The 24,961-nt window shown below is 39.4% G+C and overlaps 1 protein-coding gene across 1 annotated transcript in view; it reads right to left on the bottom strand.

Moving 5' to 3' along the window:
• Window positions 1-10,211: 10,211 nt before the first annotated feature.
• Window positions 10,212-24,961, bottom strand: part of GARS1 (glycyl-tRNA synthetase 1) — a 42,729-nt gene continuing 27,979 nt past the window's right edge. Inside the window, exons 11-17 of the mRNA XM_037836991.1 lie at window positions 20,838-20,945; window positions 19,894-20,039; window positions 17,319-17,404; window positions 15,176-15,285; window positions 12,623-12,716; window positions 11,807-11,997; window positions 10,212-10,532 (exon numbers count right to left, since the gene is read on the bottom strand). Of these exons, the coding sequence (XP_037692919.1) occupies window positions 10,407-10,532; window positions 11,807-11,997; window positions 12,623-12,716; window positions 15,176-15,285; window positions 17,319-17,404; window positions 19,894-20,039; window positions 20,838-20,945 (861 nt within the window). The 3' untranslated portion in view covers window positions 10,212-10,406. The remainder of the gene's footprint in view (window positions 10,533-11,806; window positions 11,998-12,622; window positions 12,717-15,175; window positions 15,286-17,318; window positions 17,405-19,893; window positions 20,040-20,837; window positions 20,946-24,961) is intronic.

Here is a 24,961-nt window from a genome sequence, read left to right as displayed (position 1 = left end):
ATCTCAATTAAACTATTAAAAAAAGTAAATGAACAATGGGCAGAGGAGGGGAATGGGATGTTTTGGATATTCTTTTTTATTTTAATTTTAATTTTATTTTTTGGAGTAATGAAAATGTTCAAAGTTTGATTGTGGTATTGAAAGCACAACTATATGATGATATTGTGAACAACTGATTGTACACTTTGAATGATTGTATGTTGTGTGATCATATCTCAATAAAATTGCATTAAAAAAAAAATCCCTGTATCCAGGAGCTCTAGGAACATTTGTTGACTCCACTGACCTTTCCTGTTGGTGCCACCCAGAGCTGGTGAACCACAGGCCAGAGTTCAGTATTAACAAAAGACCAAAGCCACAAAGAGAAATCCCGGAGGTCTGTTAACTTTGCATAGAGAGAAAACCCATCCTCTGGCCCTGGACCCACCAGTAACGCAGCCGCGATGCCAACTGCAGGATGAGGGCACCCCTCTCCACTTCACAGGGTGGGAGAGCCTCACTCACCTCCTTCCAGACTCCTCTGCAGGTGTCCACAGATAACGCTCACCCCACAAGTGATTCTGCCTCCCCTCAAGGCCTGACCTTCACCAGGTCCTTAAGGTACGGTGACCAGACACAGTGTGCCCCGATTGTCTAGGTTTATAGCTGTGGTCCTAGTGTAATGAACATCATCCCTGTCACTCTCACTATGTTCTGGATTGGAGCCCTACCTAAAGTCCACATTTGTCTGAGTACACAGTAGGGGCCATAAATGGGCTAGAATAATTGAATGATGAAAGTCAGCTCCACAAAAAAGTGGGAATGTTAGCTAATGCACTTTGGGAAGAGAACCTGAGTCGAAGGAACCCTCTGAGGCTAAGACCAGAGTCCCATCTCAATATCCGCTTGTTGGACAAATGAATGAGCAGGGGCAGGAAGGAGCTAGTGATTCTAACTCTGGAAGAAAACTGTCCCTCAGCCTCTGATGCAAATACAACAACATAATTAATTGTGCTTCTTAATTAGCTCTGCAGGACACTGAGTAAGGCCCCCTCTGTCTCGCTGTGGCCTAGCTGCAATAAATAGCTGAGGCCTAGCTGCAATAAATAGCCAGCTCCATGGATCCCCACGGAGGCCTCTCTGCCCAGGAAGGCGGAGAAACTTGGAGACCTCCTTCCTCTCCCAGTTCTAGTTTCCACTGTCTCTGGGAAAGGCCGGAAGAAGGCCCGTGAACCCTGCTGCTGCCTCCTTTCCTACTTATTCTTCCTGCTGGGCCCAAATACCTTCAATTTACAAGCAGAATTCATATTCCCATGTGGTGGTTTGAAACTGTATGTACTGCAGAAATCATGTTCTTAAAGCTAATCAAGTCCTGTGAGTGTGGACCCACTGTAAGCAGAACCTTTTGATGAGGTTATTTCAGTTAAGGCATGGCCCAGGGTCTTAATCCTCTTATTGGAGTCCTTTACAAACAGAATGAATACAAACAGAGACAGAAAAAGCCATGGAAGCAAGAAGTTGAGAGTAAGGAAACTTGGAAGAGAAGAGAGAGACTAGCAGATGCTGCCACGTGCCTTGCCATGTGGCAGAGGAGCCCAGGATCACTGGCAGCCAGTCTTGGGGAAGAAAGCATCATCTTGATGATGCCTTGATTTGAACATTTTCATGGACTCACAACTGTAAGCTTGTAAGCTAATAAATTCCCATTGTTAAAATCTAACCCAGTTCATGGTATATGGCTTTCAGTGGCCTATACCATCCCACTTGCCCACGTGGAGGCATGTACTATGGAATCTGTGCCTTTGTCCCTAAGCCAATGAACCATCCCAGGCCCTGTGCCTCCAAGTTCACCTCAATCCTCAGCTCACAACAGATTCTGGGCTATCTGAATGTTAAGATCTTTACATGTAAAGGAATGACATGCCAGTGCTGGTGTGTTTTTCCAAAAAGGAGCTCCTTCTGGAGAAAGCAGTCCTCTATGACCTGCAGTGGGAGATCTTAACTCCATTTGGGTAGCTGAAAATGTGAAAATGTGATGAATCTTTTTCCCTAGAAATATCTAGATTTATATAAAATAATGCATGTAATTTCTTCAGAAATCCTTGAAGGACCAATGGAACCAAGTTTAAGAGCCCCTGACCTACAGATAAAATACAAATGCTCTAATTTCCTGAATAAGAATGCCCAAAAGGGGTGGTTTCTCAAGCCTGGCTGTGTAGCCTGGCCGTGCAGGGATTTCTAAGTGCCGCCCCAGACCTCCTGAGCAACATCGCTGGAGGTGTGAGCTTACACATTTCCCAGGCTGCAGGAGCTGTTCTCATGCAGGAGGGCCCCTAGGACCATTGGTACACAAGCCCTTCACACCTGTCTCTCATGGCCATGCCCACCCCACTCCCCACTCCTTGGACTGGGCAACCCCACCTTTCCAGGCTGGGCCATGCTCACCTACTGTGGCGAAGCCTAGGTCTCCTGCACTGAACTGTGAAAGGTTTGAGGACAGGCCCATGTGTGGCTCAGTATTGAATTGCAAGCACCCAGGACCCAGGGAAATCAGGGGGTCTCGCCCAGCCCTGGGAACTGTCCCTAAAAGACCTTGAAGTCCAGGGATAGTGTCTGTCTGCCTGGAACCTCTTCCCAGAATCTAAAAGTTGTATAAGAATTTTAAAATTCCCTGCTTTCAATTTTGTGATATCTTTAATATCTTACCTGTTACAAAACATCTTTTTCATATAGTCAATTGAAAGTTTTATAGGACAAAACAGTTACCATTAGATTCAGGCTGAGGTTCTGGCCTGGAATGGAGACTAGCAGCTAGACCACGCCCCTTGATTACCCTGGCCACGCCCTGATAAGGCCCCCAGCAGTCACCCCAGTCCTTAGTAACACCCTATTCTGCCCAGTTCCCTGATTTTCACTTTTGCCTTATCAGTTGGTTCAAACTGGACAAAATCAGAAAATTCTTGCTACCTCTACCTACAAATGTGCAAAACAACAAAATTCTGACCTAAAGTTACCTATGACTAATTATAATACTAAAATCTCTGTCCCTCCTCGTGCTGTCATTTGTTACGCGATGTATGAGCAGGCATGATCTTCCACTGCGCATGCTCCACTTAACCCTGCCTGCAAACATACGTCATCTCACCCCATCTGCTTCACCTCATTCCACCACCCTAAACCAACCTCTTCCATATCATATAAAAATCCTATACCTTTTCAGCTTGGGGAGCCAGATTTGAGCCTTGCCTTCCGTTTCCTTGCTTGACTGACTCGCAATAAACTCTTTCCTCGAAATCTTGGTGTCATAGTTTTGACTTCTATGCACATCGGGCAATGAGCTCGCTTGCTTGGTGACATCGGTGGGTTTTTTTCTTTCCCAAGATTTCATTGTACATAATCTTGCTGTCAATTAACTCACATTCAGATGCAGAACAGTGGATTTGATGAGCCAAAAAAAGGTTTTAATTAGCCTAAACTGTTTTAGTTAGCATAACTGCTTTTGCACTAATTGTTGGTGATTGAGTTTTAAGACCTAACAAATGCAGACACTGGCTGGAAAAATTCCACACTGGCTTCCTTCTGCACTAAGTCCTATAAAAAGAGAAGGCAGAGAGCTCCCAAAGAGAGAACTCTTTCTTTCCAGTCTCAAGCTTATGGAACTACTATTAGATTCAGGCTCAGGCTGTGGACTGGAATGGAGACATGGAGGGTTACAGTGGGGCTATTGCAGCTAGTTTCTAGAAGATTCAAGACTAGAATCCAGTTTACTGTATTCCCAGCACAGAGCTCACTGCACCCCTCTGCTTTCCCTTCTCTCTCATATGGCAAGAATGCAGCTTCAGATAAAATTACCCACGGAAATTGAAATCCCCACTGCTGCCTCCCCCACATCCGCTTTTCTAATTGTTTCATTGGATATGCAGACAAGTGATAGGTTCTTCCAAATTCATATTTTTGAAGGAAAACCCCTTTCAGGAGAGCAATGGGTCCAGAATTTCACATTGCAAGCAAGTTCACAGCAGGGCAATAGTAGAGGAAACACTGAAAAGAACAACTACCCCCTCTGAGGAGTCCCCTACGGCTCATCTTGATTGTATTATCCCCTTCCCCAACATACACCATACACAGAGCCAATATCCAGTAAATATTTGCTAATTCAAATTGGATCTTTTTCTCTTTCAAATCCAGTTGCACATGGACTGAGGCCTCTCCATCCACTGTCCAGAGCTGTAGTTCTGCAATGTCCCCTCTGGCCAGCTTGAAGAGGCCTTAGATTTAAGAAAAATCAAGCCAGAAATGGCTAGTCCTTTAAATAAAGCTTCATGTTAACTGAAGCTTTATTCAATTAACATGAGAGCCCACTGGGTCCCAACACAGGTCTGTTTGCCTAAAGCTCTGCTGATGGGGAATTTCTTTCCTTTTTAAGGAGTTCTGTGAAGTGTATTTAATGGTGATGGATATCAGTTTTATGTAATGCAAATTGCCCAAGGTAGTGTCAGAGCCCGGTTCACCTCTGTATGTGTCAACCTCCAAAGTCTATGCTTTAACTATCAATGCCTCACAGTAGGAGGAAATGGCATTGGGGCAGGAAAACAGAGATGGTTGCAGATTTTCAACCCAACTACTAAAAAGCACAGAAAAGCCAGACAGGCCAAGGACAGCAGCCTCGTTCTCACAGTGGATGCAGGAGTGAGGGTAAAACACATTAATTCTACTCAGTTGTTCCATGGGTATACTTATTAAAAATTGAAATTATTCAGTTCAGCCACCTTTCAGAAAAGGAATCCTTGAAGAAAGTAGAAAAACAGACTACATGACTCAAGTGACAACTCAGCTCTCCCTCCTTAAGCAGGGGCCCTTCCTTACAGTTCTGATATTATCCCCCCAGTTTTGATACTTCTAGCCATGCACAGGCTTATGCCCTTAGTGCCTTATGAAAAGCTGACTCAATTCTCTGACACACTTTAGAAGGGACGTGCCCTCAATTCATAACCCAGGCAAAAGAAAGAATCTTAAACAGCTTCACAAATGGTGCATAAATAGTTTTGGTAAATCTAGGTATCAAGGCAAACATGGATGCTCTGAAATAACCTCCTGATGCCAAATAAAAATTCTATGTGCTTTGTGGTAAATATCCTAAATGGACCAATGTTGAATAGGCAAGGGCCAAATCAGAGAGAGAGAAGAAAAAAGGGGAAAAAAATGAACTAGATAGACATTAAGCCAAATTATTTGTTGAGAACAAACATGGCTGTGTGGAGACAGAAGATACGGAAACCGCCACCTACTTACCCACTGTTACTCTAAGCAGCCCCTCCCTTACTAGTTTGCAGAAGTTTCCACTCCTTTCTCTTTGAGCTTTCACCTTCTCAGGTTTATTCTTAAGAAGTTTGCTTCACTGCAAGATAGTTTCCTGTTTTCCTCTCCCTTTGCAGCACCTGTTAAAGCCAGTTCTGACTGATTCTAGCCACAAGCACATGCACCATCAGGAAAAGCCCCGACCTAATTATAATAGTAAAAACCACACCCACAGATTATACTAAGCTGCCATTTTTGAGCATGGCACCACACAAAGTAGCATGATTTGGAACTGCGTGCGCTCCACTTGACCCTACTCCTTATCCCATGTCACCTCGCCTTATTCTAAACCACATCCTTGGAGCCACCTACCCCAAATACATAAATGTCTCAAACCTTTTCAACTCAGGGAGACAGACATGAGGCATGCCTGGCAATAAACTCTTTTCTCAAAACCCTGGTGCCAGGACATTAACTTCTGTGCTCATCAAAAAACAAGCCCACTTAGGTGGTGGCAATCTCTGTTGTGCAACCCAACAGTGAGCCTACTAATAGGCTGCTTTCACCTTCTCTCACTTTTCCGTCTAGTGTTATCAACCCCTTCCTCAAGGACAAGTCTATACACACACTTCTCTCGAAGTCAATCAAGGAAAAGCAGGCTCCTTAATCTGGTTGAGAACCAACTCCAAAGTGTGGGACAGTAAGGAAAGGTCTTGGGTTGTGGGACAAGGGATTTAGGTTAACAACTAAATTTAGGTTATTCATAAGTGTTTTCTGAATACAGCTCAGGTGTATTTAAGACTGCCAAAGACAGAAGAGTAAGTTAGTAGGCTTCTCCAGGCCCCTTCCTCTACAGATCTAGGAACCTGCTCCATTAGACACAAAATCAACTCCAAGATTCCAAGATTCCAAGATACTGATTTAACTGGCTGTCAGCTCAAGACAGCCATTTTGATTTCAAGAGCTCAGGCTTCCCCAGCATTTGAGAAGGTAAATTCCACTGCTGTCAGGGAACACATGTAATTTCTTATTCACTAGGGCTGAGTAATCTGGAGCACTTCTCTTTTTAAATGAAAGATTTAGACTCTTCAAGACGTCTTTCTCGAGTCATCTTCACCACTATTCACAAAAGGTAGAAACTAGCAAAACATAGATGGCAGCAGAGTATGATATGATTGAGAACTTTGAACTTGGTTCAAAACTGTTTCTGGCTCCAGGTGGCCAAGTGAACTTGAAAAGGTACAGCTTCCTTTTCCTTTTATGTAAAAGGACAATAATGACACATTATTGTAAGAGTTATATATAACAAACATAAACTGTCTTAGAATAGCCTGGCACATGGTAGGCACCCGAAAATGTGCCTTTCTCCTTACAAACCCTATGCAATAGTCTTCACTAAAATCTCTGGGGAAACAGGGCAGGCTGGGCTTATGGGGCAGAGAGAAATCCATCTGTCAATGCGATACAAGGTAGGCAGGACACAAGCTGTATGATGCTTGGAGTTACGAGAGCACATTTACAGTCATCTCAGTGGAGTAACACAAAAACAGTGCCAGATAAATTCACCTTTTCTGGAAACTTTGGTGTTACACACACGGCACCTATTGTCAGAAGAAACCCTTCTCCATTCCGCAGATCCTTCCCCACTCCAGGGCGTCAAGGATCTTCACGACTTGAGCTGAGAGGCATCTCCTACAACAGTTCTCCTTAAGTGCTTTCAAAAAAGTATCTGTGCCCAGGCCCCCTGAGAGCAATTCATTAAATTAGTTTGAGTTGGGGTCCAGACACAAGCATTTTTTCAAGCTCAAGTGATTCTCATGTGCAGCTGGAATCAAGAACCACTGCCTGAACACCTTTTACTAAAATGCAGCAGGCTTAAAAAGGTGTGTCCCTCTGACATGGTATGTGCTATCATCCAGCTGAGAGAAGAGCAGCACATCACCAGCACAAGGGAAGGAGCTCTTGGATGGGAGAGTGGAGCTGGTCTCCTCTCAGGCAATCCCGGGCGAGGCTCCCAAATTATATCCCAATTTCCGAAGAAGACGTTAATTCCATCTACATGAATTTAACACAATTACTGCCTGGAGGCAGCCCAATAACTAAGAATTACTGAAGAGGCAATAAGAGGTGAATTTTGAGGCAGAGCAAAATTATTCATCCATTCACTCACTGAAACTTCAACTAAATTTCATTCTGGTGGTGAAGTCTGTCTGCTGGGCAGATGCCAAAAAAAAAAAGAAAAAGAAAAAGAAAAAAAGCTTTCCTTAAACATAGCCAGACCACTAGCAAAGATCCTAGTGCAAGGCTTTTTAATCTGAGCCCCACTCAAGAGATACAGACAAACCCATTGTGACAGGAGGTTAATTTATGTGTGGCTATATCCAGAGATAATCCAGATTTATCTGCAGGGCATCTGATTCTCCCATGAATAGACTCCACTCACTGCCATTAATTATCCTCAGCTTATACTGGCTAAGGGGACAGTAAATAAAGGTCTAGAACAAATCTATTTCAAGTGATTTATTAAACAAAATAATTTTCCAAGTCCTTGTCATAATGAACCTTGGACATCTGACATCTGAAGTACCATTCCATGCAATTAGTAAGATAATTTCTCTAGTTCCATAATTAATTGGTGATAAATTGCTTTTCTGGAATTCCAATCTACATTCAGTATTTGCCATTAAGAACTTTTAAGCAATATTAAGGTTCTAGCCTCTTGCAGAAACTGAGCAAAAACCTCACTTTATACTTGACTGAATGCCTTGTATTTCAACCTAAGATATGTTTTAAAGAATCTAACATCTGTGTTCTTACGTACATTCCATGGAAACCAGTTAGAATCTGACTCTCCCCCACCACTATATTTTTGGGGAGTGATGAGCAAGAATAATTTCTGCAAGAGACAATGCTATTTATCTGGTTCCTGTTTACCTAGCCCACAGTTCAACACACACAAATACTGCACATAAGTAATAAAAAAGGCCTCATAGAATATCAAATCAGAAAGACTCTCGCTTCAAATATATATTGGGCTTGAACATGACAAGCAAACTCTCAAGTGTAACTTGAGTGAAAACTGCTCTTTTCCTGGTTGTGCTTTGAATTAAGCAAATACAGTACAAACAGAACCAGAAAACTGCCGCTGGGCCATCTTCCCCCATAAGGAAATCAATCACTTCAGAGTGATCCTCTCAGGAGTGATTTCTCTTAGGAGACATCATGCATTGCCACCTAGGGGATGAACAGAGAAAGGGAGGGCTTGCAGAATTAATATCTAGCATCTAACTAATGACAAATGTATTCACCAATGAAAAGTGAAGAGAGCTTTGGTTCTAATCCCTTTATGACCCAAAGTAGACAAATTCCTCTATGTGTTTTATTGTATTAATGAGTTCGTAACAGGGTCTGAGGTTGTGGTGATTTTTCAACTATGGAGGCAATCACTGTAAAAGGAAGTAAACAGGAAAAGGTAAAGACAACCCTCCAACACCATGAGAATGCTCCCACTTACGTGCTGTATTATAAGGAATTTGAGGTGAGAGGAATCCCTGGAAAGCAAAAACTTGGCTCATTTAAACTCTAGCTCCTTCAAAGTTAATAAGCACTTGGCAAAAGAGGAATAAACTTTACTATAAGGCTTTCTTCCTCAAAAGATCTGTTTAAAAATTCAAGACTCATCCAAAGTCTAGGAATACCTACTATGTATAGCACTGTCATAGGCATCACTGGAGATGACATAAAAATTGGAACACCCCTGGGAGATTACTTGTGCAGCTAAGAAATCACAACTTCAATTGCTTTTGATACCCGAGTAAAAGGAAAACATTCTGGAGACCACCCTTCCCTTTCCCCATTCCATATGGAAGTAGAAATACTAGATTAGCTCCTAACTCCGCAAATAAATAGCTGTTCAGATTTGTGCATCCCTGAATTTTTCCCTTACAATTAAACATTCATATTCTGAGTATTCAATAAAAATATAAGAAAGTCTTTCAAATGCTCAGCCAAAACTACCAGGGCTAGAATCAAGATACTGGGGATGGTTGAGAAGAACTGCTAGTCAGACATGTTCCTCTATCATCATGCGTGCAATGACTCCAGGGCTACCTGTGAAGCCAAGTCTAAACTGCAAAGCACATCGTAAAACAGAGGCTTTCTGTCAATGCAGCCCCTCTTGCAGGCTATAAAGAGCCAAGTCACCTGTCAGCAGAACATTAGGGTTAGCTGCCTACACCCCCATGCCAGTACCCCTCCTTCTCCACTGCTCCTGCCATGCTGTTCCCACCTCAGCCTCTCTCAGAAACCATTCCAACTTCTCGGAGGCTGTTAGCACAACACATCACTTGCTCAGAAAAAGAGAGAGTAAGCATAAAAAAAATTTTCTTAGAAGAGCAACTGAATGGATGGAGAGGCCACACCACTGCACCTGTTACAGGTTTAGGAACATCAGCTGCTTTAGTGTTCACAGGTCATGCTGGGGAAAGGAGTTTTTCTAGAATTTTACTAGAACTTTTTAAATGAGAAAAAGAGAAATGCTCTCATATTGTGTTAAAAATAAACACATTAACCATGTTTACATATTGTATGATTCCATTTATATGAAATATCCAGAAAAGGCAAATCTACAGAAATAGGAAGTAGATTAGTGGTTGCTTGGGGCTGGGGTAGCAATGGAGAGTGATGGTAAATGACCATGAGATTTATTTTTGCGGAGTGGAAATGTGCTAAAATTAAATGTGGAGATGGTTGCACAACTCTGTAAATATACTAACCATTGAACTGTTCCCTTAAAACAGGTGAATCTGATGGTATGTAAATTACATCTCAATAAAGCAATTAATAAAAAATACATGGTGTTTAACATTAAGCCTTAAGTGTGTCTACCCAAAGATGGGAAAAACAGCTTTGATGAAAACACAGGAACACAAGCATATGGATTACAAAGTTTTGTTCAGAATTCCTTCAACTTTAATTGTGAGGGTTTGGATAGGAAGGGAAAATCAGGCAGCCACTGAGGATAAAATACAGTCCCTGGGTACAATCACAATGCTGTTTTTTTTTGTAAAGTGGACATGATAAGAATTATTTTTTTATTAGCACAAGTGGCAAAAGACTCCAAATTGTCCTCACTCCTCAATCGTTTCTTTTTTACCAGTCTCTTGCCCTTCAAACAGAGGATATCTGGCCTCCACATCAGCCCACGTGATGCTGCCACTGGCCAGATCGCAGATTACACTGGGAAGTTCAGAGACCTGGGGTCAAAAAAAAAAGAAGTCTAAGAATCAACAAACTTGTTTAGATTTTCACAAAGAATATTTACCCTGAACCCAGGAAAACTTACATAGAGCCAAAACAATGTCTAAATCATAATAGGATCCCTCTATCAACTGGCCTCAAATAGTGATCCAATCTTGTTTCTTGGCACTCCCACCAAAGCCTCCTTACATAATTCTCCCCCTCCCAAGCCTTTGTTTATATCCTCTCCCAGCCTTGAATGCCTCCCAGCTTCACTGGAGCATCCAATTCTTCTATGAAGCCTTCCCCAACTACTCTAAATCTCGGTGTCTCTTGAAGTTCCATCAGGAGTGTTAGATTTAACTCTTACAACAGGGGCCAGCTGCTCTTCAGCCATAACCAGATGTTGGCGGCCATGGAGCGGAGGTCCTCAAACTTGAGTGTGCATCACAGTCATCTGGAGGTCACGTTAAAACAGACTCTGCCTCACTTCCACCTAAGTGATGAGTAGGTGTGGGGTGGGGCCTGAGATTGTGCTTATCTAACAAGTTTCTCGGTGATGCTGCTACTGCTGGTCCAGGGACCACACTTTGAGAACCGCTGCCATATGGGAATGCAGGTCCGGAGCAGCCAGATTTGATTTTGTAAAAGATAAACCAGAAGTCTATGATTTTGGAATTAAGGCCATAAACTCCTCTGGAAAAAAGCAGTCTTTTACTTCTGTTCTCCCTGTTATTAACTCTCTGTATCAAGTTGAGTACATACTGGGCACTGTATAAAAACACCTGCTCAACATTAATAAATTAGTCAGGCAGTCGTCAAAGTGGCTACCACTCTATCCATTCCATTACCACCTTCCTTCCCTTTCTGTGCTCACACATCTCCATTAGTCCCTTCCCAAGAACTAGAATTACTGAGATATTATTGTCTGTTTTATATATAAATACAATTATACAAACGTCTAAGCCCCCAAAGCCTGCCAGTAAAATTATGGCAAAAATCTCTTGGGCTCATTTTCCCTTGCCCAAATAAACAAACAATGACAAAAGCAAACTACCTGAGAATGAGTCCACAGCTATTCAAATGGCTCTACAATATTAGAGAAGAGCTAATGGATATTTTCATAATTAAACCAAAGGGACTGGGGAATCTAGGCTGTGTCTGATACAAACCTATTACTGAAATTAAAAGGAAAAATAAAAGAAGGAAGATCACAAATACATCAAACTCCAACTCAAATCAGGAGGAACCGGTACACATTTCTATCCCTGAGAATAGAGAAGCTGATCACCTCTGCTCTTATCTGCCGCATGGAGTCTCGGTCTCTCAGAGTTGCAGTGTGAGGGGTCTTGTTCACTGTATCAAAGTCAATGGTGATGCCAAAAGCCACACCAATCTCATCAGTCCTGGCATAACGTCTTCCAATAGACCCAGAGGAGTCGTCCACTTTGTGAGAAACGCCGTTTCTGGTCAGGGCATCAGCTATCCAAAATAAATAAAGCAAATTAAAAATAAAATAATGAAGAACATCCCAATGTCATCTAAATGTCATCTTATATGCTCAGGAAACTTTTGAAAGGGTCTTATGCAAGACAGCAACATGTCACAGTTGCCAGAGAAAGAAAAACCCCAAGTTTAATTGAGCCCAGACCTCCTCTCACCTGATCCAAATGCAGCACTGGACCGAGAGCCAAGACCAGGAGACTGGTCCTGACTCTGCCACCTCCAGCTGCATGACCCTAAGCAGCTTAACTCTTCCCACTTCCCAACTCTGAAATAAGTGGCCACACTGGACGACCACTAGATCCCTTCCAGTGGTGACGAGAGTCGGTGGTGGTAGACCTACTAGGGTTGCTACACTCTACTAGGGTTGCCCTGATGAAATGGGCATCAAGGGCAATATGAGAAGCAAGCATGTTTTAAGTATGACTCTTGGGTCCTACTTTGACTCATTCAAATATTAGGAAATAAGAGCAGAAGCTAAAATCACTTCAATTTATTCTTAATTCAATAATGTTTAATTTTTATTGAAATAAATGATACTTTTTCTAAAATTCAGCCTACTTGAGGGTGTTCACAAAGAGATTACACAATTGGATTTGCTTACATAATTCCTTGACAAACGGCATGAACTCCTGATTCTGGCTCAGTGGAAGAACGGAACATTTGAACGGAGCTACTACTGCAGGGAAACTGAAGAACTAGATGGTTTAAAAAGAAAGAAATCCAAATACGTTAGTTTTTAATTATCTAAATAATACCTTGCCCTGTTAATGTCCCAAACCAAAAGAGGTTAAAATTCAATGGACGTCCAAGCATAACTTCACTATCAAGATGCCAGAAAACATGCTATGAAAAGTAGTATGATAAAAGAGAAGAAACAGGACAACCAGAATCAGAAATACATGGTTTTCAACTCTGAATCTGGACCAACTTGGTGAACCCTCTGAACCCAGTTTCTCCGTCTACAAAGTAGGTTTCTACCGCTTACTTTATATGTCTGTTGAAAAAAAGTCAAATGATGTGAAAGCACTCTGAAAGCTACTATATATATATAAGATGGTAATTTAATACCACACAAAAGCCTTACTTCTTTCTGTGAAGATCACCTTAAGAACTTTCCCCAGATCATCAAGTAACAAGTGGTGGTACCAAAAAAAACCTCACTATCATTTAAGAGATTCGGCATAGCAGAAGAATCTAGGACCCTTAATGACCACGTAAAACAGAAAACTTTAATTAGCTCACAAATATATGCCCAAAAGAAACAGTACAAAGCAAAAAGATGTTCTATATACCTATACTGAAGAGTGTAGCCCTCCTGAACTGTTCCTGAAATAGGTTTCTGAGTTACTCAGAAATTTACAAAAGGCAAAGATGTACTGTGGAATGCCAGAGCCAATCTACCAATTTAGGTTGGGAATGAGAGCTGAAGGCACTTCTTAAATATCTGCACAACAGGCTCACTTGAAGGGCAGAATATGCAACTGGGAATGAATTCTTTCCACAAAAATGATAAATGACACAAGGTTCTAAGTTAGCTCCCAAAAAGCTTAGTTAACCTTTCATGCCAAACAGCAGGGAATAGGCCACAGTAAATAAATCCTGGATTCTACTAATATGGTTGCCTCTATCACACAAAGTACAGAAGTCCATTCCCCTCCTCCATCTTGTGATAATTCCATTTAAAGTGACAGAGGAGCAGGAATAAATTTATTAATGTCATTTACAATGTTTTCATTCCAAATTTACAAAATTTATAAAAATGGGTTGAGGGACTATGTTCTCGTAATTTAGAAACATTTTTAGTTTCCTACAACTAATCAAATTTCTCTTCATGATGGGAATCTCAATATAATAAAACACTGTCCTAACTTATTCTTGCTTAGCCTTTAAGAAATTCCTATTAATACTCATTATATCAATATTGTTAGATTCAAAAGAACAGCTAAAAGATTTTTTTAGAAGCTATTAGAAAAATAAGTAGGAAAAACGTGAAGCTAGCTTGACATTTGAAAAGAATATATTCAGTTATTTTGCGTGGAATAAATTCAGTTATTTGTCTTCTGTTTATATGCCTGGTGCCTAGCCCAGGTTTTAAACAATCTTTTGAATGAAGGAAAAGCTGCTCCTTCAATACCAGGAAATGAAGATGCAACTTTAGGGCAGAGATTAAAATAGTGACGTTATTAGCTACATACTACCAAAAGCATGTTAGTCTTTTTAAACAGTAATGCCAAAAACTCAGCAGTCCATTCTTCAAGGTTAAATATCCTAAAAAGAACTACAGAATTGATGCCCAACATTATGTGCTCTCTCATGCTTTAGAATGATCATGTAGATGAGATTGTTCCTCTCAATTAATTTCACATAATCAACCTCTCCTTTCTAGCCAGTCTTCTTCTGATTGGTTTTCCTGGAATTTTTGCAGGCCCGAGGCTAGATGAGAAAGGTGAAGGGACAATGTGGAGATAAAGTGGAAGGTATAAAGGTGATCCAGAAACATCAGAGCCAAAATAAAACTTCAGGGAGTTGAGTTCTTATAAACTCCTATCTTCAGCAACGCCTGGATGCCAGAAAGGGCTATACTTTTAAATAGTAGTGCCTAATTTATGATCTGTCAATCTCCCATTTCGGAATCACCTGGGGTTCTTATTTAAAAATGCAGATCCCTCGGCCTCAGACCTAATGAATAAGTAACTCTAGAATGAACCTAGGAATTAACATCTTAAACAAATACCCCAGACAATTTTAAGCACTTTGAAAAGGATCCCTTTAATGTTATATCAGTGCATATATACAGTTTTTTGGTTTGGCCAAATTCTGTGAACCATCTTGTCTTTCCCAGCTTTCTGAAAATAAGAGTACATGCAGAAAGTAACAATCTTTCTGTTGCTGCAAACTCCCCAAATAATATGTTGTATCTCAGAATTGAGAGCAACAGGCAAGTATTATTTTGCTTTAAAAAGAATGGCTTCTAGAATAACCTATACATTCTCAAGCTCAAATGAGATTACATAAGAAAGCATTTTGCTTTGTAAATAGCATCACTAATGCATAACAATAAATAACCACAAATTGATCATTTCAGAGTACTTCAGTAAATTTTATTCTCTGAAACCGTAAGAAAACTAATAACACACTGGTCAGGGGAGCTTACCGTTCTTTGTTCATCTCCCTCGCGTACATGGAATGTATGCTCTAATACTGTATACATGATCCTTCCCAGGCCAAAGGAGGGTTCAATTACATTTGGAACAACTTCTTCCACTGTAAAAGAGATAGAAATTCAATAACGTTCTCACAAATCCTAGATAATGCATCTCAGATTCTCTTCAAACAATTCTTAGCACTAAAAATATCTCCATTCTAGACAGATTTTGATCTCTGTACATCAGAACAAAGAAATCAGAATATTCTTAAAAGCTATTTGCTGGTGGGAAACATAACACCTTTGAAGAGAAGGTTGGAGTGAAAAAATTTTCACTAAATTAGATAATTCTTTGTTTAAAAAAAGAGTTAAAAAGAACCTACAATGTATACCTTCCCTTGCTGGTAAACATATGAACAACAGCAGCTATATTCCTTTATGACCTGCCCTGTCAATAAAGAAAAGTCTACCACCATAGCTGGCAAGAAATTGGCAAAAACAATTCCTTCAGAAATACTGGAAATTGTTGCACTGTAATCCAGTAGCTCTGATCTTTGATAATGATTATATAGCTATACAGCAAGAAAAAAAAAAAAAAAAAAAGTTGGTTGCCTGTGTTTGTATGGATCTACTTCCGGATGTTTTATTCTGTTCTACTGCTCTATATAACTATCTCTGAGAATACTACACTGTATTGGTTAACCTACCTTTATTGTAAGTTTTAAAACTGGGTAGAGTGCAATACTAGGGGTCAATAAGGGGGTGGATAAGGGGTATGGGATGCTTGGGGTTTTCTTTTTTTCTTTTTATTTCTTTTTCTGGAGTAACACAAATGTTCTAAAATTGATCATGGTGATGAATGCACAACTATGTGATGATACTGTGAACCACGATTGTATACTTTGGATGGCTTGAATGGTGTGTGAATATATCAATAAAATTACACCAAAAAAAAAATAATAACAATTCCTTCATGCAACAAGCAGCACATGGTTCGTGTTTACTTTCTTTCTTGCTATCTAGATGAGAGCTCTTAAGAGAGTCAAGTTACTGCCATTGCTGTTTCCAAGAGAAGAGTCTGCTCAGGGATCAGCACCCAATCAAAGACATTTCTTCCACGGGCCCCAGAGCTCTTCCCATGGGGGTACTACACCTGTGATACACACAGGAAATACTTATTATTCATAAAGGAAGCACTGCTAAGCACTGTCCCAACAGACGGTAATCGACCCTGACCTTGGAGAGTACACGTTAAAGGAAATGACAAGTGATATTTGGAACCAAATATCACAAATGGGAGCAGGGAGGAGGAGATGTTGCTTCTTTTCTCTGTAATAAAGAGTAAGAATAATATTTTAGAAATATGATCAAGGTATTTTCTGCCCATCTTTCTGTTGCAGTTCGAGTAACAGTGAAGTACAGTTGTGAACTCTGCCATAGTGATGGCTAAAAAGCCCCAAAGCATGAATAAGAATCCCCTTTTACTCTCATCTCTGTTCAGATTGCTTCTACCACTCAGTGAAGCCTGGCTACAATGAAGCAGGCCAAAAACAAATGGACAGGTAGCCCTGCTCTCTCCACTGGCAGCAGCTTCCCAAATACCCACTACTCTCAGCTTCAATTCAGCCATAATTAACTATCAGTATCATTTGTAGATGCTGCAAAATATTCAGTTCCCAATTCACAGAATTTCTTCTACAAAAAAAAAAACACATAATAATAATAATTATCATTTCCTTGGCTTTTAAAAAAGCATGAAAGATCACTGATCCAAATGACTTTAATTTGCCCAAAAAAACCCACACGGGGTGGTGTGATTTTCCTCTTTTGCTTAAGAAACAAAAGTTCAGTTCTGCAAAATGAAAAAACTATTTTAAATAAAGACATATTTTTTGCATGTACCTTGGGCCACAGGAAATATAAAGATGGTGTAACTATTCTCTAGTATAAGTACAATTATGTTAAGAAAAAAACAAAACCCAAGATAATGTCTTAAACAATATTCATCAAATTTAGGGTTGTGGCATTAAACATTTTTTTCTTTCTCTCTTCAAATTTTCTGTAAAATGGCTGTCTAATAAAATATTAAAAAAAAAAAAAAAACTTTAAGCAGCAATTTTTTTGTTTGTTTCACTTATTTTTACAAATTTACCATGCAGTGTTTTCTGGAATCTCTTCACACTGACCATGTCTTTTGTTAACTGAAATGTTTTCCCTTCAGTTTCAATAGTGAATTCCCTATGAAAAAACAAAACACATTATATTAGTGAAAACATGTACCCTTTGCTTTAACTTAAAGGAGTTTTACAGACTGCTAAATTGTTTTTTATTTTAAGTGTAATACAACTAATTTGACTCTCCAGATATAATACCTAAAGCCAAATTTAAATTATTCCAGAAGAAACACCAAATCAGACACTACTCTAACTATGGCACCAAACAGTATTCTGGGGAAGCACCAAAAAGTCTGACTAGTTTTATAAAATTCCACAAGTGACTCAATGACACTAATTCCTCTGATTTGAGATCAAGGTAAAGACATAAACAATTTTTAAAATACAGTTTCAGAATAACAATAAACTCGTCAGATAGAGGCCTGCTGGTAAAAAGTGGTAAAAAGACCACTGTTTTCATTATTGTCCCAACAAATGTAAAAAATGAGCTGGCTCGTCATCTTATAGGAAGTTGTTTCAAAACTCCCAGCCTGTGGTGTTTTCCTCCACCTCACCTGGCCCTTGGATGTATGCTCAAGTGAATTAACTTGGCCGAGCCACACCGTCAGTGTCCAGCACTCAAAAGTCAAATGAGTCCCTCCCAGCTCCTATCCTGGCTGGCAGCATTCATGGGTGGCCAAAGCCACAGGAGGCAGTGACCATGGAGTTATGCCCCCATATCTGCCTCCTCAGGCAACATTTGTCAATCACCCATTGCAGAAGCAGTTTTCGAAAAACTTGTAACTGATCAAAATATTTCAGATGATTGGATACAGTGCAGCAATATCCATATAGGGAATAAGAAAGCCAGATATGGAATAAGAAAGCCATATATGGAATAAGGAAGCCTCCTGATTATCGAGGGCAAAATCATATGAACAAGCATGATATTCCAGTGAATCACACTGCCTGGCAGGTTACCAAAGCAGACTGTGAATAGAAAAAGTAATCAAGTTAAAAACTTCAAAGCTTAAATCGAACTACTTGGGAACTATGATCCACAAAAACAACTTAGCACTGAAGACTCCTCTTCTGGGAGTGACTCCGACTTTGAGACTGTTTATCAGCAGTGTGTTAGGTGCTACAAAGCACTTTTGGAGAACTCACAGTAAAGCTGCATCCGTTCATTGCTGAAGGCCAAGAAAGATGAATATCTTTACAGTGATGCTCTATGTTTTTCAATCAATCAGTGTGTTAAAGTGTAATGTTTCATAGCTCAAGGCCAGAACTGTTTTGGGGTACATTAAATGTTCTTAAACTAACTAGACCTCCCACCTTGCCACAATTACAAAAATAGTGGAACAAAGTAATAGAACCACAAAATATATTATTTTGTGTGTGTTTTTGTAACATAATCATTTCTTTCCAATGTTAAACTTTAAGGTACTAATCCAATGACTACCAGCATTCTGCTATACTTAATTATGATCTTAATAAATAATGAAGTAAAACATCACTTCAAGGCTCAGGTCAACATCTGAGCCCACTGACTTAAACACGATCCACTCTACCTCTGCAGTAAATTGATAGGGATAACTTGATGGACAAATGTCCTCTCTTCACCTATACTACCTTTCATTTTTTTTAACTCCAGGGCCTTTTATCAAATTACATAGCCCCAGTTTCAGGTATTCACAATCTTGATTAGAAAAGTATTTGAATTCACACACACCCATAGTGCAAACCTATATGTTAAAAAGATAGAAAAGATTGGATTTATGGAATTAATCTTTAACACCTTTGATAATTCTTCATTTTTGTTTATCTAGTTTATTTCACAAAGAAGTCAGCTTATTTGCTCCCACTTGGACCACTTTAGCTCCGAAAATTTAATTATATCCAGAAAGGACACTGCATGCTGTTTTATCTTATGCTCACTTTGACAAACGTGTCCGGTTTTATATGCACATATAACTCAAATGTCAAATATATATTGGCTTAGATAGGGAAAAAATAATTTTAAAAACTGGAAAAAGAGAACTCTATTTTTTTGAAGTCCGTAAATAATATGTGAAGTGTTCTTTCATTCGTGTTTCATTTATAGGAGAATATAGGTAATTTCTGTGCAATCTGAGATAATTGTAATCTTTGGATCAATGTCCAGAATTTTTTAGTTTGCCAGACATTGTGTATTTTATATTGTTTTAGTACTAGATTTTGCTGTATTCCTTTAAAGATTCACCTCTATAGTTTTTACGTTTCTGCTTAAAATAATTACAGAGACCACTGCAACTCCCCAAGAAAGAACAATGACTTGAGATAGGAGATTGTAGCTTCTAATCCTTCTTCACTCTATCCCTTGCACAAGTCTCCTGCTCTAAGGAAGTTATTAGAAACATAATTATCTTCATAGTCCATTTCAAATCTGTTTTTAGAAATCCTAGCAGACAGTTCTCTCAATGTAGCCAAATTCAGTACTTACCTACAATAAATGTCTAAAGAAACCAATCTCATCTTAACTTTCAGAACCTGGCAGAGAGGACATACCTGGTGGAAGCCCATCTTAAATCTTACCCTTTCTCATTCAGCAGATTCTCCATTTCTGTAATGTAACACTCATCACAGATGGCAAGGTATTCCATCACGAGCTTTGCATCCTTCTTATATGCCTTACCAATTGCTCCCTTACTGGGTTCAAACTGAACAACATTGACTGTTTTGTAGGAAATAGTCAAGGAATCCCCAAAAAATAGCTTGAGAACAATGATCAACTTTAAAACAGCTACCAGTTCTCTATTAATATCCCACATGCTGTTTATGTTGGTTTCAAATGTAAAATGAAACAACTATCTAAAAAGTCATTCAAACAAACCTCATTCAAAAATAAGTAAACCCCATCAATAGACTTTTTCAGTTATAGTGAGATAAAAGGGATACAATCTAATCAGCAATATAATCCAATCTATAGCATAATAACCTCTGATAACCCTTTATCCATTTCTAAAATGTCCCAACAGCACAGAATCTATATCCTGTCACTGGCCTAGCCCTAAGAAATTGGCTCGCAACCTCAGTGCTGGTAAAGGAAAGAAATTTCTAGCCTGCTGATTTAAATATCAAGTGAGTTAAATTATTTCATCTACCATAAAATGGTACTCATTTTTTAACAGAAACAGTATTCACCAGGTACCCTTTATATAAAGAGCATGGAGGTAGGTGCAGGTGTGGAGAAATGCATTTTGGAAATGGCTAAGGAAAACTGGTCCACACCTTGAAAGACATTCAGAGCATTCCTCTCAATACGCTTCTTTAAAGGACCACATACTGAGTGGGTATATGTCACACTGTAAGTAAAGAGACTAGGAAAGGACTAATGAGATGTATAATATAAGAGGTTTAAACAAGTATTACCAAAGTATCTAAAACATCTCCATTTATGGATTTATATATTACCAAGATGTTTAAACTTCAGTTCTGAGTACCAGGATCTGGATTTCTAGAATAACCAGAAAGGATATGGGTTCTTTCAGAGGTTTCTCAGCCACAAGTGGAACTTTGGTGGCTCGTGCATGACAGGAAAGGTCATAACAGGATCGGTCAGCACATCCAACAATCTCAATCCAGCCCTAAAAAGACATGATCAATAAAAACATCTGTCATTTACACTGGATTCATTAACATATGCAGGAGTATATGCTAAGTTGTTCACATATTCAAGGATAATTCAATTACAGAATCTCCAGTCATATTTTATAAATGTTTGGAATAGGAATAGTTTCCTAAGTCAGGCAGCTAAGAAGCCTATAAAATATAATCCACACATGTACACAAAGTAGCCTTCCTATTTTGTGGTCAGATTTACTTTGCCATATTGTAAATGTAGAATATACTTACTAATGTATTATAGGATTCAATTATGGAAATATAATGTGAACCTAGACAAAATCTGGAAATTTGGTTCAAAATGAATTTGGCAAAAACCAGCACCCTCTTTGGATAATAGGCATCATTACTGTTCTCACAACCTGGCACCAGCTGGCTGTATAAATACATCTCAGCTGGTCATGAACATGGGCATTTGTACTCAACTCAGTTTCATTACTGAACAAAGGAAAACTCAGTAGGGAGCAGGTCTAGTTTAGATCACAGAATACAACTGTATTACAGGGTTACTATTGCTTTGGGGCCAGGTTCTTTTTCTTATAATACCCAAGATATTTTTCAAAAGCAAGATTCAGGCTGTTTTCAAAGACCCACAAGAACCTGTTATTTGAGTAAGAACAAATGAATTAAAAAAAAAAAAAAAGGCTTACCTTAGTAGGTATCTAGTTGGACCTTTTCATTAATATTTATTTTTTGCCTTTGATCCAAATAGTTTAGGAAAATTCAACCATTACAACTACTGTTTTCCAAGCAACTGTTACCACTTGGGGCAATTTGAAGAGGGCAAATATAAAACTCATACAGTCTAAGAAACCCCAACTGATAACAACATAAAAGGAATTAAAGAAAAGAACAAAGTCTGAAAATACATAACTTGATAATCTAACATTCACTAAAGATGTCAACTTTTGCATTTATATACTAAAAAGTAAAATTATTTAAATGTCTTGAACTTGAAAATGGCACTTAAGGCAGTTACAAAAGTGAATATCCCTGTTCTTGGGAAATGTACATAGCAGTACTAAGCATTCAAGGAGCATGATGTATGGAACTTACACTCAAGTGGTCTGAAAACAGATTGACAGATAGGTAGGTAGGTAGGTAGATAAAATGTTGTGGTAAATATGGCAAAATGTTAAAATTTCTGAATCTAGGTAGTGTGGGGGGAGGGTAAGAGTATGTTAGAGTTGTCTGTATGGGGTTTGTATTATTTTTCTAACTGTCCCATCAGTTTTGAAAGTAGTTGTGCTGGTTTGAATGTATTGTGTCCCCCAAACGCCATTGTCTTTGATGCAACTTTGTGTGGACGGACCTATCGGTGTTGATTAGATTGAAATTCTTTGAGTGATTCTGTGGAGATGCACCCCACCCAGCTGTGGGTGATGACTCTGATTGGTTAATTTGAATGGAGGTGTTGGCCCACCCATTGGGTGGCTCTGAATTAAATTACTGGAGCACTATATAAGATTAGACAGAAGGAACAAGCTGCTACAGCCAAATGAGCTGACAAACAGAAGGAACTCAGTGCAGCTGAGAGTGACATTTTGAAGAGGAGCTATAGCCAACTTTGAAGAAAGCACAGGAGCTGCAGATGAGAGACATTTTGAAGACGGCCATTGAAGGCAGATTTTTGCTCTAGAGAAGCTAAGAGAGGAAAAATACCCTAAGTGCAACTAAGAGTGACATTTTTGAGGAACTGCAGCCTAGAGAGGAATGTCCTGGCAGAAAGCCATTTGAAACCAGAACTTTAGAGCAGATGCCAGCCACATGCCTTCCCAGCTAACAGAGGTTTTCTGGACACCATCGGCCATCCTCTAGTGAAGGAACCCAATTGCTGATGTGTTACTTTGGACACTTTATGGCCTTAAGACTATAACTGTGTAACCAAATAAACCCCCTTTTATAAAAGCCAATCTATCCTGGTGTTTTGCATTCTGGCAGCATTAGCAAACTAGAAGAGTAGTTCAAAATAAAAAGTTAAAAAAAAAAGTGAAATTATAAAAATGTGCCTGAGAACGATAAGTAACAACCTTGGGATAGTAGTTACCTCTCAAGAGGGAGAGGAAAAGGGTGTGGCCTTGACTGTGTCAGTACCATTATTTTTACTAAAAAATAAAATAGAAAGCACATTAAAAGAGAATATTAAAAGTCTTCAAAGGAGTTTCTCCCCTTTCCTTAGAAGTTTCTGCTGTTTGGAGCTTCTGGTTTTGATTAATCCTGTCTTCCAATGATGTCACACAAAATGATGTAGCCTAATCTCAATGCTAGGCCCAAATTTTCTGATCCCCCCCCACCCGCACCAACCCTTTAAGGTTTAGTCACAGCTCACAATGGCACTCAGATACAAATTAGCAGGGTTTACTAAAGCAGTGTAACGTAACAGTTAAGATGGGCCTGGAGTCAGACAGTGTGGTGCATGTTCCAGCTCCACCACTTGCTACCAGCTATGAAACCTGAGCAAATTACGTCTCAGCACCTCAGTTTCTTCCTTTGTAAAATGAGGAAAATAACAACCATGAATAGGGTTACTGTGAGAATTACATAAGATAATACATATAAAACACTTACAATGGTACTCCGTCCCTTAACAATCACGAATGCTGAAGGAACAAACAAACAAAATAAATGAAAGGAAATCCAGGCCAGATTTAGAATCTAAATTAAGAGGAACAAGAACTGCACCTGATTTAACCTGAAATTAGTATTAGAGAAAAAAAAAGAGAGGAACTGGTATGGAAGAAAAAGGAAAGAAATAATCTTTTCTCCTACAAAATGAAAAATATTTTATTAGTTTGATCTGAATATAAAACAAAATTCCAGAAAATCCAAAAACTGTAAAGAAATTAATGCTCACCCATATAATTATCATTTTGGCATATGCCAAGCAAGCTCGCTAAGAAAGTGATAAGAAAAACATAATAGATTATAATAATCATTTCCTAATTCCACAAAGAAGAAAGAATACATTAAAAACAACACCAGTAACAACCACTATGAACTTAAGCAAATCATTACACATTTACGTGGGTGTGTATGTTTGTAATGCATGTCTGGCCTGTTTTGTACAGTCAGCAAGCTAAGAACGGCTTTTACGTTTTAAAGTGCTGTTTAAAAAAAGCAAAAAAATAAAGAAGATATGTGACAGAGACCATATGTGGCTTTTCACAGAAAATGTTTACCAATTCCTGATCTAGAAGAGACTTTTGGGGAGAGACGTGTGATTGAAAGTTTTACTTTCTACATAACATTCTTCAGAACTTTTTTTTCCTTTTCTTTTAACAAAAAGGAATCATTTCCTTTTTAAATTACTAAGTTTTATTTTTAATTTTTAAAAATTGAACCCATTGGAGTTGGGAGGAGCTAAGCTGGCAGCATAGAGAGGTGTGGAAGTTAGTCAGTCCCCTGCAACAACTAATAAACAACCAGGAATAACTAGTAAATAATCTGGAGTGACTACTGGGGGACAACTGTGACTGTCCACACATTGTACACCAGCCTGGATTGGGTGGAAAGGCTGAGATTGCACCATAAAATCTGTAAGTAGAAACTGCAGAACCATGCTGGGAGCCCCTCCCCCCACCACAGGCTGAGCTGCAAAACCTCACTGTAGAGAAAGCAGCACTCTCCAAGCAAGCGAATATAACCCAGTTGAGCTCCAACTGGGGTTTTAATTAACAAATGTGGACTGCTGAATTCAAGCTACAAACATAGACAAGCAGCAAAGTACCCTGAGGTTGCTCCCAGTGGAGAGGAGGTGGGGCTGATGGAGAGGGGAAAAAATTAATTAACAAAAGAAAAAAACAATACAGAAACTTTCAGAGACTGACCTTAGAGAGCTGGAAAACACCTGTTTCCCAGGAGGGGGAGTCCAGAAGACCAGGTGCTCTATCTGACTGACGGCGAAATTGGGAGGCCATGGACTGGCTCTGAAAGGGGGCTTTCTTTCCCTTTTTCACTCTCTCAATCAGAGTGGCTCAGT

This window comes from Choloepus didactylus, chromosome 5 (genome assembly GCF_015220235.1).
Source record: "Choloepus didactylus isolate mChoDid1 chromosome 5, mChoDid1.pri, whole genome shotgun sequence".
NCBI classification, from domain to species: Eukaryota; Metazoa; Chordata; class Mammalia; order Pilosa; family Megalonychidae; genus Choloepus; species Choloepus didactylus.
This window is presented reverse-complemented; position numbering and strand designations above follow the sequence as displayed.